The sequence below is a fragment of the Syngnathus scovelli genome, chromosome 8 (assembly GCF_024217435.2).
Source record: "Syngnathus scovelli strain Florida chromosome 8, RoL_Ssco_1.2, whole genome shotgun sequence".
NCBI classification, from domain to species: domain Eukaryota; kingdom Metazoa; phylum Chordata; class Actinopteri; order Syngnathiformes; family Syngnathidae; genus Syngnathus; species Syngnathus scovelli.
The window spans coordinates 16,493,073-16,509,279 of record NC_090854.1 but is presented as its reverse complement, the minus strand read 5'-3'; the positions used below and the strand labels follow the sequence as shown (position 1 = coordinate 16,509,279).

At 41.7% G+C, this 16,207-nt stretch overlaps 5 protein-coding genes and 1 non-coding gene across 10 annotated transcripts; 2 read left to right on the top strand and 4 right to left on the bottom strand.

Annotated features, from left to right (window-relative positions):
• Positions 1-379: 379 nt before the first annotated feature.
• creg2 (cellular repressor of E1A-stimulated genes 2) lies at positions 380-2,509 on the bottom strand. The gene is made up of 3 exons (XM_049729046.1): positions 2,035-2,509; positions 1,470-1,753; positions 380-1,058 (listed from the first exon to the last, which is right to left on the bottom strand). Exons 1-3 carry the CDS (start codon positions 2,434-2,436, stop codon positions 917-919), a joined length of 828 nt encoding a protein of 275 aa, XP_049585003.1. The 5' UTR covers positions 2,437-2,509; the 3' UTR covers positions 380-916.
• On the top strand, positions 1,833-1,906 carry trnan-guu (transfer RNA asparagine (anticodon GUU)). Its single transcript has one exon. It is a non-coding gene; the product is annotated as a tRNA-Asn (tRNA).
• A 252-nt stretch (positions 2,510-2,761) lies between the features above and the next one.
• Positions 2,762-9,673, bottom strand: cracdla (cracd like a). Of its 5 annotated transcripts, none has more exons than XM_049729033.1 (11): positions 8,235-9,673; positions 7,187-7,271; positions 6,949-7,064; positions 6,736-6,880; positions 6,432-6,573; positions 6,210-6,371; positions 5,873-6,124; positions 4,750-5,722; positions 3,844-4,583; positions 3,611-3,701; positions 2,762-3,551 (listed from the first exon to the last, which is right to left on the bottom strand). In XM_049729033.1, exons 3-11 carry the CDS (start codon positions 6,995-6,997, stop codon positions 3,364-3,366), a joined length of 2,742 nt encoding a protein of 913 aa, XP_049584990.1. In that variant the 5' UTR covers positions 6,998-7,064; positions 7,187-7,271; positions 8,235-9,673; the 3' UTR covers positions 2,762-3,363. The 5 variants fall into 5 exon arrangements, 4 of the variants coding, with proteins under 4 accessions (XP_049584990.1, XP_049584993.1, XP_049584989.1 ...); XM_049729036.2 differs by having other exon boundaries at positions 6,432-6,601; positions 8,245-9,673; XM_049729032.1 differs by having other exon boundaries at positions 8,245-9,673.
• A 297-nt stretch (positions 9,674-9,970) lies between these two features.
• mitd1 (MIT, microtubule interacting and transport, domain containing 1) lies at positions 9,971-11,919 on the bottom strand. Its single transcript, XM_049729047.2, has 7 exons — positions 11,636-11,919; positions 11,455-11,556; positions 11,036-11,172; positions 10,853-10,939; positions 10,596-10,705; positions 10,343-10,403; positions 9,971-10,268 (listed from the first exon to the last, which is right to left on the bottom strand). The coding sequence occupies exons 1-7, from the start codon at positions 11,778-11,780 to the stop codon at positions 10,173-10,175; spliced, it is 738 nt and encodes a 245-aa protein (XP_049585004.1). The 5' UTR covers positions 11,781-11,919; the 3' UTR covers positions 9,971-10,172.
• Positions 11,920-12,314: 395 nt separating this feature from the next.
• Positions 12,315-13,750, top strand: mrpl30 (mitochondrial ribosomal protein L30). Its single transcript, XM_049729050.1, has 5 exons — positions 12,315-12,599; positions 12,894-12,965; positions 13,046-13,192; positions 13,256-13,329; positions 13,582-13,750. Exons 1-5 carry the CDS (start codon positions 12,546-12,548, stop codon positions 13,712-13,714), a joined length of 480 nt encoding a protein of 159 aa, XP_049585007.1. The 5' UTR covers positions 12,315-12,545; the 3' UTR covers positions 13,715-13,750.
• A 221-nt stretch (positions 13,751-13,971) lies between these two features.
• On the bottom strand, positions 13,972-16,139 carry txndc9 (thioredoxin domain containing 9). Its single transcript, XM_049729049.2, has 5 exons — positions 16,028-16,139; positions 15,401-15,587; positions 15,171-15,289; positions 14,730-14,984; positions 13,972-14,628 (listed from the first exon to the last, which is right to left on the bottom strand). The coding sequence occupies exons 2-5, from the start codon at positions 15,572-15,574 to the stop codon at positions 14,511-14,513; spliced, it is 666 nt and encodes a 221-aa protein (XP_049585006.1). The 5' UTR covers positions 15,575-15,587; positions 16,028-16,139; the 3' UTR covers positions 13,972-14,510.
• Positions 16,140-16,207: the final 68 nt, after the last annotated feature.

Genomic DNA, 16,207 nt, shown 5'->3' with positions numbered 1-16,207 from the left:
GCAAAAATATTAAAAGAAATAAAACTTCATCCATGCATGAAAATGTGTAATTCTTGTACGTAAAGAAAAAAAAACATCTGAAAACTCTATTTAAGTAAAAGTATAGCACAGGATGTTGGTTTTTTTCTATTGTCTTAAACGGGGCTAATTATTAAAATGATTTCTCAGGAAGTACTGCTTGTGTGACCAAGCGCAACCTTTGTTTTCCAACAAACGACGCGTGACTGGGACTAGTGTCCTCTGGCGCCACACAGTGACCATTTGATGTACTACAAAACCTGCCAAACGCGTTTCTGCAAATTTGGTTGTTATGTATACTGTATCTATTTCTCCATTATTTCCAATACATTGAGTGATACATAGAGTGTATTCAGACTCCTTATTTTGTAATGATTTTAATACAAAATCCAAAGCGGAGCAACTGTATTAAAAATAATTGTATGCATTCCTTTAACATGATTTGGATGCATATATTATTTTCAATAACCAAACCACATATGACCACAGGAAAACCAGAGTGGACCTGGAAAATGTTTGCCAGTGGCTGTGGTTATGTAATGTGGATTCAGATGGCAACAGTCGCCCCGCAAACGGCAGCAGCAGAGGATCCCAACCAATTTTTCTAAAAGCCCCGCAGCATAAAATCTGACAGTCCACCCCCCCCCCACCCCTCAGCAGACAGTCCAAGTAAGCTATGCATTTAATTAAAGAACATGATTATCGAGGATGACAAGAAGGGAGAAGATCAAGACTTCTGTGACAGAAGACCCTTCAGTGTTGGCCTTGGAACCCTTTCTGGTTCCAGCATCCCTTCCTACTAGTACTTCCATTTTGGCGACCTTCACCGTAGCACAATAAATTGAAAATTTGACAGACTTGAATTTGTGAGAATTTCTTTTTTGTAATGCAGCGAATCTTAAAAAGGGGAAGCTTTGAAGTATTCTTCTAGAGGAATGAGCGACGTGCCTCCTATCCAGTCCTGCAGCCACACTTGGATCAGCTCCAGCTTCATGAAGAACCACTTGTGTCCCACGGGCCACTTTGCCATCACCGGATGCCTGGAACAAAGAAAAGTGGCATTTTAAAATGTGTTGATATCCAAATACTTCATTACCACAGATGAGATTTTACTCAGTAGTGATTGTCCTCTTTCTTCATGCCTGTACGTACTGTATATTAATACTGCCCCCTGGTGGCCAAGATGCGCACCAGAGGAAGTTGCAAAATAAATAAATCACAATCACACATTGTTCAATCCTTTACGTTGTACTTTATTTATTATTGTCGTATTTCTATAAAGTAAGATACTGCTGTTTCCCTCATTAAAAAACAAGTTAAAACATTTTGGGGGGGTTAGGGGGCGGCAGCTAAAATCATTTAAAGACATTTTCATTCATTTCATATGAGAAGACTTGGTCTGAATGTTTTGAGTTAAGACACCACTAAATGTGAAGGGTGTTTGCTCGTACCTGGAGAACATGGCCTCCTTGGCAAAGGCCAGCTCCTCTGGGGCCACCTCCACCATCTTGCCTGTAAGCGTGAGTCGAGCACATCTGGGGTCTTCTGCCTCATAGATCATTTGTCTGCAGAAATCACTCTCAGCTTCTGAGAAAGTGATGGAAGCATGAGGATTTATTTTTAGGTCGGTTACTGTGTTGTCCATAGGTGTCATATAAAAATAGATGACGCCTGTGCTGTTGTCCAGTGGTCCATCACTGATGGAGAAAATGTTCCCAAAAGGATGACCTTTGATCTAGCAAAAAAAAAAAAAAAAAAAAAAAAGACTCATTAGATGACCAATTTGAAGTGGAGATGTTTCACGGTAACATCGTGTCTCTGTGGCGCAATCGGTTAGCGCGTTCGGCTGTTAACCGAAAGGTTGGTGGTTCGAGCCCACCCAGGGACGAGCAATTTTTAAGAACGATGATTTACAATGGAAAAATTAGTAGGAGGTTTTGTTTTTTTAATCCAGGGCCATTTGATTATTTATGCGTTTCGTATATTGAAGTAAACATTAACTCGTGCGTATGTTACCTTGTCTTGGCTAGAAATGGTGGCCAGGGAACCCCAGTCGCTGCTGTGAGCGATGTACCTGGCCGTTCTCGCCGTTTCCTGGTGCGGTGGAGGACCACCCCTCGCCACCTGCACCTTCTCCGTCCGATAGGAAAAAAGACGAGCGGGGCTCTCCGCCGCCACATTGGAGTCGCCCTCTGGCTCCACTTTCTCCCCGGGAGTGTCATCTATGCCTGCCGGATACGCCTGCTTCCACAGTCCGCCGCCATCCACCAGCAAAGACGGGGCGACTTCCTCCGACAGGTCGGCCTCCACGTGGTTGGAGGAGACTGCCCAGGAGACGGAGCTCCTCAAAGTGTAGGCTGCACACGCGGTCAGAATGTTTGCCAACACTGGCAGGGTTAAATAAAAAGTGGGCCTCATGAGTTTTATGAGCAATGGCTGCCTTCCCTAGAAGTCGTTTATCCAATAGTTTCATAAGCATTATCTGCCCCCTGTCGGCACATTCGGGTACTACATAAACCTGTAAAACTCAAAAGGCAAAATATTGAGGAAAGTCTGGGGGGACAGAACGAGAGACCAGCCCCTAAATTTTGTAGTTCCTTGGCACAAACATGCCACATGATGGTGTCAAACCATTACTTTTGTCTAAATAAAACTAATCCCCTCCATTCAACCAGAAGATAATAATCCAGATACTCAGAACGGCAATATGAAATAATTTTTCTATACATTCATAACATCAAAATTATATCCAGAAATATTCTTTATTTCAAAGTGTTGGAGTGGCAAATAACATGGACATTTTACAGTATAATACAATTCAATACACAACCCTTTGGAAAGAATTACACTTCAATTTAACATTTTTTTTTTTTTTACCCTGTCATCCACTAAATTGTGGTTTGCCCATAGCAGCTTTCCCATTTCTGTTTCCATACGACATTTAAGGAATGCAACAGTTGAACATGTGTTAATTATTACAAATATACATCATTATATTCATATCATCCATTCATTTCCGGAACAGCTTACCTTCACGAGCTGGAGCCTATCCCAGCTGACTTCGGGCAGCTGGCGGGGAACACCTGAACTGGCTACCAGCCAATCACAGGGCACACATAAACAGACAACCATTCAAATATTTTTACGCTTTCATAAGTTTCTCCGAGGACTTTCATTTGCTCTTAGAGCTTCTTAACTGTCTTCCTTTAAAATGGCAGAATTGTATGTATCCAAAGTAGTAGTGGCGATATAAAACCTCCTTAAAAGAGGCAAATTTTTCATTTCAGCTTTTAAAAAGACAAGTGTGCTATGATTCTTAGGGAACTAAATAATTTAAAAAAATCCTCAGTCCATGGTCTTGTCACTCCACGCCATGGACTTCCTTTTGGCCAGTTCCATCCAGGAAGGCTGAGCGTTGTCAGCCGTGGACCTCAGGATGGGTGACGAGGAAGGCGACCGCGAGGACCCCAGGTTTTTGCGCATCCATTTCTCTTCACGAGGTCTGTCAGGCACTCGGATGGGGCTGTGGGACTCTGGAAGAAAACACAAAGTTACCTCAGAGGAAAAAGATTCCACTTGGGAATTGCCGTACCTGGAGGTTTGAAGCCTTCTTCAGGTTTTGTGTCTTTGCCTTGTGTGAGGGGTTCAGTCTTGATTTCCACTTGCGCTTTCCTCAACTCTACCTAAGAAGATTGGGAATGATGAGAAGAGAAATTGGGAAGTAACAATGTCATGTCAATGTCAAAAATTCTGTGAACTTCTACTGAAGGACCAAGCGTGAGTATGTTTGCCATTTTTGAAGATGGTTAACAAAGAAGTACAAACCCCTTTTGTTAAAGTCGGACAACACCACTCTGCTTGTCTCTCCAAAAACGCAGCTCGCTCGCTGACTGATCTAGCCAAAATGCTGCGGTTCCCCGGAGGTGAGGAGCTCTCCTTTTCCTGGATTGTACATTTGCCCTGGTCCACATATTTGGGCTGCTGTGGAGTAGGTTGGAGACCTCGTTGGCTCCAAGGTAGCGGGTGCTGGTCTGAAGTCTGGTAGGACTGGGCTCGTGATTGAGTCGTCGCTGTTCCAAACTGAGACGGGGTGTCTAGCTGAGCGGCGGAGCGTGATGGAGACCCACATTTTGTCCATACGTTTCTTTGCAAGGCCGGTTGACTTGTATTTACATGTGATTGCGGAGCTTCTGGTTCTTTCCAGGTGTTGACTGTTGTCTTCTGGAATGATTCGCCGTGCTCCGTTACGACTCTGCCGCCGCCATCGTGTGCTGGTTTCTCCCATTCTTGTAATCTTACAGACTGAGATTTTATCTCAGCAGAATTTGGTGTCTGCTCTGGTGGAGCCGTACTCGAGCAGTCCTTTGGAAATCGTCTCGCAAAAAGCTGCTGGAGGCTTCTGGTCTTTTCCATCGCCAGACTCATCCAGGATACCTCGGGTGAATTTGTTTGCGGGGTCGATTGAAGCTCCTGAGATTGATTTAAGGAGGTTGATTGGACGTCTGTTGGGAAGGTGGAAGCCTCGAAGATAGATGGAGGGCTAGGCTTGCATGAGAGCACTGGATCTGTGGAGGCGAAACAAATGGAAGCAAAAGTTGTTGGAAATGTTCGAATGAGGTAAATTAAAAAATATATATGTATGACATACATGCTGGTTATTTAGTCATTTATTTTTTTTCGAATTAAAGGGCACCAAAAAAAAAAAAAAAAGAAGCTAGGCTAGTAACTCACCTGTCTGTGTGAAATCTCCCGCATTAGCATTTTTGGACAGGCTATCGTTATCTCGGCTTTCTTGACTTTTCAGCCCGACGCTCGGTTCCTCATTCGACGACTTCCTCGACTCACTCCTGGAAGATCCATCGGACCAAAATCGCATGGAATTAGAGGTGGAGCGGAGTTTAAAACCAAACATGGTCTTTGCTTCTTCTTCTCCTTCCTCCTTGATTTCCACCTTTGTGGCCACTACGACCCCCTCCACTTCTTGCGATGGGACAGCATCTACGGATTTAGCTCCTTTGAGGTTTTTCACACTATCCTGCCTTTCCCAGGGATGTCCTGAGCTTTTCTGCTCTTGTCTAAGTTTCCCCACTGTAAATGGCCTACCTCCTGGCTGCAGATCCTTACGCTCATCCCTTTGCCTCAAGCTTGACGTTATGTCCTCCACTGGTCCTCCTACCTTGTGTCTGGACCCCGCTTGTCCTACAACTCCCACAAAACTGCCTGATCGCGGTCTGTCTTCGATGCGGCTCTTGGCAGAGGTAATGGAGGAATGAAAGGATCCAGATCCAGGTCTTTTTAGTCCTCTCACGCTGTCTACGTCGGCTTCATCCTGAGGACAAATTGCCGATCTGGACAACGTTGATGCACAGCTATTGGACAACTGGCTGAAGGAGATGGTTTCACTCTTATTGTGGGTCTTTCTTTCAATTCCAGAATCTCCTGAGTATGGATGTGCTCCCTCGCTTGATACTACAAGTGCTCGCCTCTGAAGCTTCACTTGAAGCTCTTGAGAAGACACGGGAGAGCATCTGCCAGCACGGTCCAGAGTGGCTTCCGATCGGAACGCTTCGGGCTGGGTGGATTTCGGAAAGGTTTGTTGTGACACCTTGATTTCTCCTTGTTCTTCCAATTTGACTTCCTCCTTAGCGTGTTCATCTGTCACAGGTTCAGGATGGTTGTTCATGTCATCCACCTTAGCATCAGGCTGTTAAAAATGGACAAGATTATTTTATTTTATTATTTTAGGTCACTTTTTGAGGTGATGACCCGTATAGCAAAAAATAAACCCATTCAGGAAATGCTAACATTTCAAGAGGAAGTAATATTCCATAAGGTGGAGAAGAGGACCACTCACTTCAGCCGCTCTCCTCTTGGAGCTGACCCTCTGGTTGCGGGGCTTGATGGACATACGATGCCGGGCAGCAGATGTGTCCAAAGAAGGGGTGAACTGAGCCGGAGTGCTAAAGTCCGACGGGAACTCGCCAGGAGAAGTGACAGCGGGACCAAATGGGATGAACGTTGGGGACGGCGTAGTGGCGGTCCCAAATTTAGATGCTGGAGGTTTGAAGATGGGGGAGAGCGGGTGTGAGCTTGGCTGGGATGCCACCTGTGAAGATAAACATCAGATTTGTACTTCCAACATTGCCAGTATATTTTTGTCGGTTTGAACCTGGAACTGATCTCAATTTCACCTTTCTGAGGGCTCCATGGGTTGGAACATCCACAGGAGAAAATTCAGGGCTCTTGTGAGGAGCAAGACCCTCATTAGAGTTGCCACCCCCATTCTCTTGTCGCCTGATGGGCAGAACAAGAGGAGGCGGTCCCAGATGCATCTTCTGCTGCTGAAGCTTCACCTGAAAATGCAGCAGCGCTGAGTTGTGGCCTCCGTTTTAAAAAAAGAAAAGAAACCTTACCTGCAGAGCTTTGATTTTGCTGTGGACGTTCTCCTGGGATGACACCCTGACTGGCTCATCGTCGTCATCTGTCTGCACCTGGTCGGCCCAGAAGATGCTGTCGTGGGAGAGCGCTCGAGATCCCATAATTCCCTGAGGGCATCTACAGTGTAAATAGATGACGCACCGATCTATGAGACAAGACCCATGGATTTTCTTTCCTGTTTTGTATCAAGGCTGAGCTGAAGACATTCAAGATACTCTTCAAAAAGAAATTTTCTTTCATCTACTTTTGGTCCTCTACATTTTGAGCCATCGTACTCACGCCAAATCCTCCTCGGATCCCAGCGCCTTTCCTGCAAGGATGTCACTGGTCGACTGGCTGAACTTGGCATTGATCTCCACGCCTGCTCGCTTGCTTCTCATAAACATACGAGCCCTAGGAAACTTGACTCTGGACTTTGCTGGTTCTAAAAAAATATACCGACATGTCTTTTCAACGTTACGATCATTTCGATAGATTCCTCGATAATCTCACCTGAAGTATCTTCAGCGCACACCTCTGTATTCGCCGAGAAGGCCTCCATTTGTCTGCCTGGTACAAACTGGTCGGCACAAAAGTCCAGATGGCAAGAGCCAACAAGAACCAGTTCCCTGGGCGGGAAAAAAAAATATAATATTGTTTGCAGATAAGTAAGCCACGCAATAAGCCCTGAGATGTGACGCACGGACTTGCGGTTCAAAGGTTTACGGTTCTTATCAAGAACGGGACCAACCTTCGCTGTTAGAGGGTGGGGTGTGCACACTTTTGTCCTTTTAATGAATTGACTGCACGCTTGCAGGACATTACATTAGGGACACCTGCAGATGAGATTGAATCAGATTAGGAAAATGCTAGATAAAGTAGCATCCTTCTTTTTTTTTTTTTTAGTTCCAGAGTTGTGATTCCAATTAATTTAGCAGACACACCCCCAGCACGTGAGAAGGGCGTGATGTTTTTATGATTTTCCACTTTTATTCTGTATACTTGATTTTTTTTTTGTGCACGATGTGTTCCTAACTAAACATTTTTGTAAATAAATAATCATTATTAAATTAAACAAAGAGGAAAATTCAATACAAGTGGGAGAATGGACGACATTAAGAAAAAAAGATTTCACAACAAAGTCTATTTTGCCAACAACACAATGCATAATCTTCTTCTATAATCTTTCACGAGATGGAAGATGACAGAAAGAGACCATTTCTCTTTGCACACTAAATTATCCAGCGACCTGTTTCCTCTCCTCTAGCCCCCCTCCCTGGTTTTTAGTGGGGTTGGGGTCTGGGGAATTTCTAGAATTTTCAGAAATTTAAATTTAACACATCTTGCCAGGGGTGGCAATAATTATGGAGGTCACTATATCTCAAATTTGGCAGGGTTGTTAGCACAACTTTCTTCTCTGTGGTGTCAAATTTTAAAGATGTTCATTTTCACACTGTATTTACAAGGAGCTAAAAAAAACAAAAAAAAAACACCCTGTACTTTCTCGCTGCGTGCATCACACAGTCCGGCTGTTAGTGCTGTTGTCAACACCGTGCCCTGGTATCGTGATAAAGACGAGATATGCCAGCTCGTGAAAGCAAAGTCCAGACTGCACCTCTTGTGTCATCTGTCGTGTTGACAAACACGTGAGAGCCCAGATGGAAAAACAGGCCTAAAGTTAATTTCATACATATGTGGTCATGCATGAAGCAAGAAGACCATTTTTGGAGTCTTAGATGATCTCAATGACAAGACTTCACATGTCACAGCAGACAACACACACTCAAAAATAAAAGTACCTCAACATACCGCGAGTCAACCCAGGACTCAGTTGTCTGTTGTCCCCCAAGTTGTGTTGTCAGCGTCCCGTCCTGTTTGAACCTGCAGGTTTGTCGTCCACATCTGCAGAGAGACAGGAGGGGGAGGAGGGAAGGCGGAGTGAGTGCCAGAGAGAGAGAGAGGGAGAAGGTCACTCTATGGTGGGACATGCACAAAAAGAGGACAGAATAGAATGAGACAGAGAAGGAGGGAGGGAGTGTGGGAGAGAGGAGGAGGAGAGATACTCTATTACATTAGGAGCACACTGTGGCCTTCTGCGCTAAGCTCCTTATAAAACACTAACCTGATTTTGGGCCCAGAAATGAGAGTAAAGGAGGGAGGGAGGGGATGCGGAGGTGGAGGAGGAGGGTGTGTGTGTGAGTGTGTGTGGAGGGGGGGTAATGAAAGCTCGTAGTTGGAAACACGGCAGGAATGAATGTTCACACTCACTCTAAAAGAGGAATGAAATAAAAATTCGACTGCTACCACTACTAACACATGTCAAATGTTACATTCCTGCACACTCACTATTAAATAATTATAGCTTCGCTGTGGGCTATATAGGTCAGGCCAAAAAACATAATCATATCTTCATGTATATACTATATTTGTATATGAATATATGCATATTATACACACTTTATATAGTAATTTGGCAATATTTTTATTCTGTGAAAATGATTTAATATTTTGTTAAGTGTTTTTTTTTATTATTTACCTTCACCATACCATGTAGATTTATGTAAGCAAAATATCTGATTTAATATTTCTTTAAAAACATATTTACAAAAATATTATTACATTAAATCAAGTAATATAATTTATTGATGAAACTTTTTAGATTATTCTGAAAATACATTTGTAAAAAAAATATATTTTCCAGCCATAGACACATTGTCATTAACACAAACAAAAAACTATATAATAAAACTAAAATCAAATCAAACCACTCACCCTTTGAAAGACCTGAAAAGAAAGGTGTTTATAATACGGTCACCTCACATATTATTAGAGAATAATTCAAACATAAAATTTAAGGTGTTAATGTGGTCCTCACATAAATCTGCTCTCCCACCCACAGCCCCAAACCAGCTGTTGTTGTGGATTACCTCAGTGAGACTTCTATGTTTTGCTTAATATGACCATTCATGGAATCAATCGAAAATGTTATCGATCCACATTAAGTCCTGTGACACCAATACGTCGAGCTGTAACTCTTAAGGTTCTTTGCGTTAATATATATTTTTTCTGGTGGCAGCTCCACCATCCTGCTCGATGCATGCGCCCCTTTCCGGGATTATAATTTCCCCCGGTGGTGCATGCAGATGACATATCGAGATTAAGGCCGAGAGATAATCCGATCACAACGCCGTTTCAACTCTCACGGCTCATGGTTCATTCACACATTTTCCAGACAACGTCAACAGGGCACAGTATAAGAGACGCCTACACAAACAAATGTTTTGGGTAATAAATAAAAAAAAATTATATAGACACCTAACCGTTTAGTTTATACTTTGTAAAATCACAAACTAGTGACATATATTTACACCATTCTTACTGTAACTCAATACAATTCTGCATTTTTAACATTATACCACATTTAATAGTAAGTAAATCTAAATTAAATGACATTAATTCAATCAATTTAGTGTAAATAAAAAATCAGTTTTTACAATTTTACGATATGCAGATATAAAGAGTTGTTATTTTTACAATATTTTACCAACCAAGCTATCTACTTTTCTCCCCATTTTAAGAGCACGATAAAAAAGGCACCAGATTACATTCATTTAAATATAAATCTAAGATCTTCTGCTTAATTACATTTTTAACATGGATTTTTTTTACAATATGACATTCATAACAAAAATAGATGCATTTGTACAAGTCAATAATTATAATTAAATGTAAGTGACTCATAGGACTTTGGTGTGTTTTGAATGGAAAATGTCTACTGTGGTTTTGTGGCACTGCCTGAGGTCATAGTCACAGTATCCAATGGAGAATCGTCCCTGTGGATGATCACAACAACACATGAGAACGTAAAACGCAAATTTGGAATCTCAACAATCAAATGTGGACTCACTTTGGGTTTCTTGAAGTAATCCAGCCCTCTTCCGATCTTGACAATCCAACCGTTATCAAACCTACAAAGAGTCCACCATGTGAGTGATGTGAAGGTGATGATAACCATAGAAAGCAAACTAAGGATTGCTCATCTTGCGAACGTCACTTGGTCAAATCCCCAAAAAAAAACAGGTGAGCTATGATTGAGCAAACGTGATGACTTTTTTAGTTGTGGTGATTTTCATCCTGCACTTTTCCTTCACTCATAGTACCTGATCTCTCTGTCATGGATGGAGGTGGAGTACTGCAGGTCAAGAGTGACGCCGTGAGCACCGAGGCTCTGCTTCAGCTCGGCCATGCAGCTTGCCTGTTGGCCACCATCCTGCACAGCAACGCGCATGAATGCCACCTCAATAAACCTAGAACTTAATTTCAATGATTATTTACACAGCTGCAGACATAGTCTTTATTGGAATCATATGTGTGTGTGAAACATTACTGTTTGAAAAAAAAACCCCCAGAAACTTACTTCTTCAGGTGACGTGAGGAGATGTATGGTCTTCACCTTGCATGACGCTTTGAGTAGCATCTCACAGAACCGCAAGAAGTTGTACAGCTACCATGCATGGAAACATGACTTGTGTTCAATTCAAACAAATATTAGGAACCCGTGAAAACTTAATATGATCCAACAATGTGACTGTTGTCTAACCTGATGAGTGTGTCGTATGTAAGGATCCTCCACCCAGACCTCCGTAAGAGCACCACTGATGTACGGCTTGAAGACGGCCTCGTAACTGTAACCTGTGGCATCCTCCTCTATCCTTACCTGCTCGTGGTACTTTCCCTCTGAGAAAACAGAGAGGGAGGAGGAATGTGTGACACAACAAGAAGAGCATGAATTCCTTAATACATTTCCATCCAACCATTTTTCTATCACGCTCATCCTGGTTGGAATCACAGGTAGATGGTGTTCATCCCAGCAGACAGTTACTTTTTAAAACTAGTAATCCGTATTTTTTTTCCCCAAGGGTCAGAATATTATTTTTTTTAATCACAAAGTTGACATTGGATTCAATTGTAAATAAATGATTAGTATTATGATAAATCAATTGACCATTTTATGATTACCTTCTTTCGTCTTGTTCACATGAGCTTTGATTTGTTCTGCTCTGTCCATATAACCTTTTATCTTTTCCCTGTAATGTCCTCTCTTCGACTCATCCTTCACTGCTGCTGGCAATATAGAAAATGTAAATAGTGGAATATATACAGTAGTGTGAATAAAAGGGGCGAGACGTGTGGCGGCGACCTTTTTGGGCGTCTAACAGTAGCTGAATGCCTTCTTGGTAGCAGACGAGAGACTCCAAGAAGCGGCCACTCTGGTCCAACTCCACCGCCCGCTTTAGGACAGAGATGGCGGACGACTCCATACCTGGTAGGTGATTTTGAGTCATTTTGTCAAATGTAGGGTCACGATTTGAGGGAGATTGTGGGCAAGGGTGGCATTAACCAAAGGATTGTTAGTGGCAGCATAAGAATAAGCGACAGTGCTTCACTTCCGTGTGGTTCCGTTGCTAATATTTGTCCCGAGAGAACGGAGTGGCTGCTTTTGTTCCGCCAGTGGTTTGCTTGGGTGCATCGTTAAAATTTATTATTATATATATTATTTTAAGTATGTACCGGGTATTTACATAATAAAAATCACAGCGCAGTTATATGGTTCTGCTTATAGTTTTTAAACCATAACTGTTAACGCCAACAAATTAAGGGGCAATTTAGACGGGTACGTCTACGAAACATGTCCCCAGGAAACGTAATGACACACTTTTGTTATTTTTGCTTTCGTTTAAAGACCCAAGGCATTTTTTATGTATATATTTTTGTTAATTTTACCATTTTTAACTATGTTTTCTTCTGTGAGTTGTTAGTGTATATTGCTTACATTTTGACGTTTAAAAAAAAAAAAATCAAATTGAACACAAGCGGATGTCGCTTGACGTATTTCTGGTTCCGGATGAGGTTTAATGGTGATCGTGTTTCTCGTGTTGTCTTCTCTTAGCTGTCCAAATTATTTTCTTTAGTTATAGTAAAATTAACTGGATATTGCATCTTGTTTTGTAAATTAGCATTTCGTTTTTCGTATGTGATTGAAGCTTGATTGCGCATGTTTTACGAGACTTCTAGCGCACTCACCTTGTCCTGCACCTCGGTCACAATGAATGTTAGAAGCCACTGAAATGTCTGCATTCAGTTTAAAGTCGTCATCCGTCAAAGTAAGAGCTTTGCCTAATATATACTATTCCACTGTTTGAAAAATATAAAATGTCTTTCCTGTCAGTTTTTTTGGTTCATGTAATGAACTATTGTGATTAGAATTGATCACCTTTTAAAATTGATCACCTTGTGCCTTATAAAAAAGGGTTTTGCAAACTGGAGGTCTGGGCCCAAATTAGATGTGTATTAAAATTAAATGGGATCTAAAATGTTATTTCACCATAAAGTACTGTTTGATTTTTGTCATATGTGTTCTTTGTCATTAGTTTATTAACTATGTGTTGTTGTGATAGGTCCTGACAGGAATTTCCCGTTGTATTTTGTTTGGACGCAGCAAGTTTACCAGAGCAAGAATTCCACAAGAGGTAAATCTGATTTTGTTGCCATTTTAACATTCATTCTGCTTTATAGTGCTCACAACCTCCTCTGTGTCTTGCCCTAATAGTTCTTTGAAGAGCGGTCGAAGGAACACGAGAAATATGGTGGCGACCCAGAGCAGCCACACAAACTTCACGTAGTGACTCGTGTCAGAAGCGCAATGAGACGGCCATACTGGGAGAAAGACATGGTGAAGAACCTGGGCCTCCAAAAGGTGAGGCTGCTCTTCTAATTTGAGTTAAATGTGAAATGTAATGGCCTTGTCATTGTCATACAGCCTCATGTGCCTGTGATCCACAAGAATACACCTGCAGTCAACAACAAACTCAAAGTCATCAAGCATCTTGTCAGGTATGAGATGCTACATTTGAAAACAGCATTTGGGAATTTTAATCGAGAGCCTAATAACATGAGTATCTAAAGCCAAGTCGTTTTAAATTGTACTTAAAAAAACTAAATTTAATAAAAGTCCTCGTGCTCATAACCTGCCATTTTAAATTGCAGATTAGATTGTCATAATGATATTTGTATTTTATTATTCTGTCAATGTCGTAAACAGTTTTAACGAAGATAAATGGAGATGACATGACAATACCTTTTCAGGATTCAGCCACTGAGGACACCGTACGGGCTGCCCACCGAGCAGGACATGGCTGACAGCTACATCAATAGCAATGGCGAACTGATTGTTCGACGGCTGCTCACACCGATCCAACCCAAAGCTATTGAATCTTAGCGTCATCATTAAATTAAAAAAATAATTGTGAAAGCACATATGGTCTGTAGCATTATTCACCCCATCAAGGACATTTTTCAAAATTACAAGTTTGCTTTATCAACTGGGACCTGCCAAAGCTATTCAATTCACTACAATGAGACTTTCTGGGGAAAAAAGTACATAAATTACAATATTACGTGATATATTTTTAGATGTCCAAATTAGATTTGTTTGCATTAGATGCGAGAAACAAAAATGAAGCCAGTACAATTAAATAGTGAAAATCTTTTTTTTTATTTTACTTGACCAAAAACTGAGATTTTAGTCCTACAGAGTATTCATCAATCATTCTCAGTCGACTTTAAGTACTCTTTTCTCTGTCTGAGCAAGAACTCAGTTAAAGTTCAAGCTGTCAATCAAATATTAATTTCAAGGTTTCTAATCCCTTCACAGTACTGGGTACCTCCACAGCATTTGATAATTTTTTTTTAATGAATTAAGTTTCCAAACTGTTGTTTCGTTAGGCAAAACCAACAACCATTCGATTATCTTTTCACTTGCGTGTGAAAAGGCCTGATGTCAAGAAATAAAACTTATTTAGGCAATGGAGAATTAAATTCATTACTATGATGGCACAACGCACTTACCAAGCTGTGTAAACACGCCTGAAAGCCGATTTGAAGTAACTTCCCATTTATCATGAAAACGTTTCAACAAATCGTAAAGGACAGAGTAACGAAAGAAAATAGGGCTGGCTGAGAGATTATGAAAGAGGTAGCCCAGAGAGAGAAACCAAGACGGCTGTCAAAGTCCCTCAGTCGTCATCGTCAGAATCTGTTTCATAGCCCCGCCCCCTGATGGTCTTCTTCTCCACTTTGGTGAACCTGGAGTGAGGCTTCTGCGTGGATGTGGGCGGCTCCATCAGGTTACCACTAGGGGGGATGAAGATGAAGGAAATGTTTTCAAAAAGACAATAAAAATGATCAAGTGTGATTGCAATGTACTATTTTCAAAGCGCACTGGCAGGATGTACCTGTAGTTAATAACATCGGCGCAGCCCAGTCGCCATTCCAGGATCTCGGTGCTGAAATCGTCAGTGTTCCCCAGGTCGCCGAAGCCGACCACGTAGTCCTTGGACTTGCCGTCGATGAGCAGCGCCAGGGTGGGGATGACTTTGATGCGCAGCCGCTCGGTCAAGAAGGGCGCCCTCTCCACGTTGAGTTTGATGAATTTGGTCTCAATGTGCTTCTTTGCCAGGAGGATCAAGTGTTTGTCCACGATCCTACATCTAGATGCGTGGGAGACATTTGAATGAAGACCTGCACCATACCGTGACATCAAAATATGCAAAACTCAAGTCAAAAAAAAATCCTATATGGCACTGGACAATTTTGGCTACAACGCAATTCTGTCTAATTGGCTCCTCCAACATTTGCCGAATTATAAACGAACGAGAATAAAACAGTGACCTCACCTGAAGGTGGTATTTCTGTAGAAATGGCAGACAACTTTCTTGCTGTCCTTGACCTCACCAAAGAATTCTTTCTCACTAGAAATTTCACGGTATTCTCCGTGTCCTTTAGATAACCACTCCTGTGATGACAGAAACATAACATCGTCTCACTTTTAAGTTTGCATGGGGAAAAGCAGACAAATTATTATGGACAACAAAGAAATTCATTATTATATCTATGCATAGCGTACTTGTTTCTGTTTCTGTGCTTTCTTCAGTGCCTCTAGTCGTCTTTCCCTCATTTTCTCAAAGTCATCTTCATCCATTTCACTGAGTTTGGTCAACTCGGCATCCACCTGATCCTCCACCACCTTAGCGGATTGCACCAGAACCTTCGTGAGGCTGTCGACCATGTCGTTAGCCATAGTTGCCTTCAACCTGAGAGTGAAACACATTTGAAATATCTAAAACATTGGCGCAACATCAAAGTAGTTTAAAACCCAAGCACTGATAATGACGTGTAATACGTTGGTGTATTTAGTGCCATATTATTCTTCCACCATTTTAAATTCTGAAGTTCTCATATTCGCAATGACATTCATATCAACGAACTGTTTAGAAGTGCCAGTAAAAGGCCATTTATAGGTCATATTTCGCTTCCAGGATAAATAACATTATTCTTGTGAGACGACACGAAAAAGATAAAAAACAACAGTCATGTATATGGCGCTACTAATGATCTACGTTGCTACGAAGCTAGCGTTAACCTAGCAACGCGTTAGTAACCAGCAATATGAGGCCAGCTAAAGTTCCACATTGAATTGTACGTTATAGAAAAAAACAGACAAACATTAAATCGAATAAGATAGTAAATTTACCAATAAAATGAACAGAACTGTCACGCCGGTGTCGTTCGTTGCCAGATAGCGACGCAGTAACAATAGTTATGCTATTGCGGAAATGACGCCAGAGTTCCGTGACAGATTTACATTTGTGGTTTATACCGCCACCTACTGTACAGGAGTGTGCAAAACTGACTTTACAGGTCTTCAGTTTAA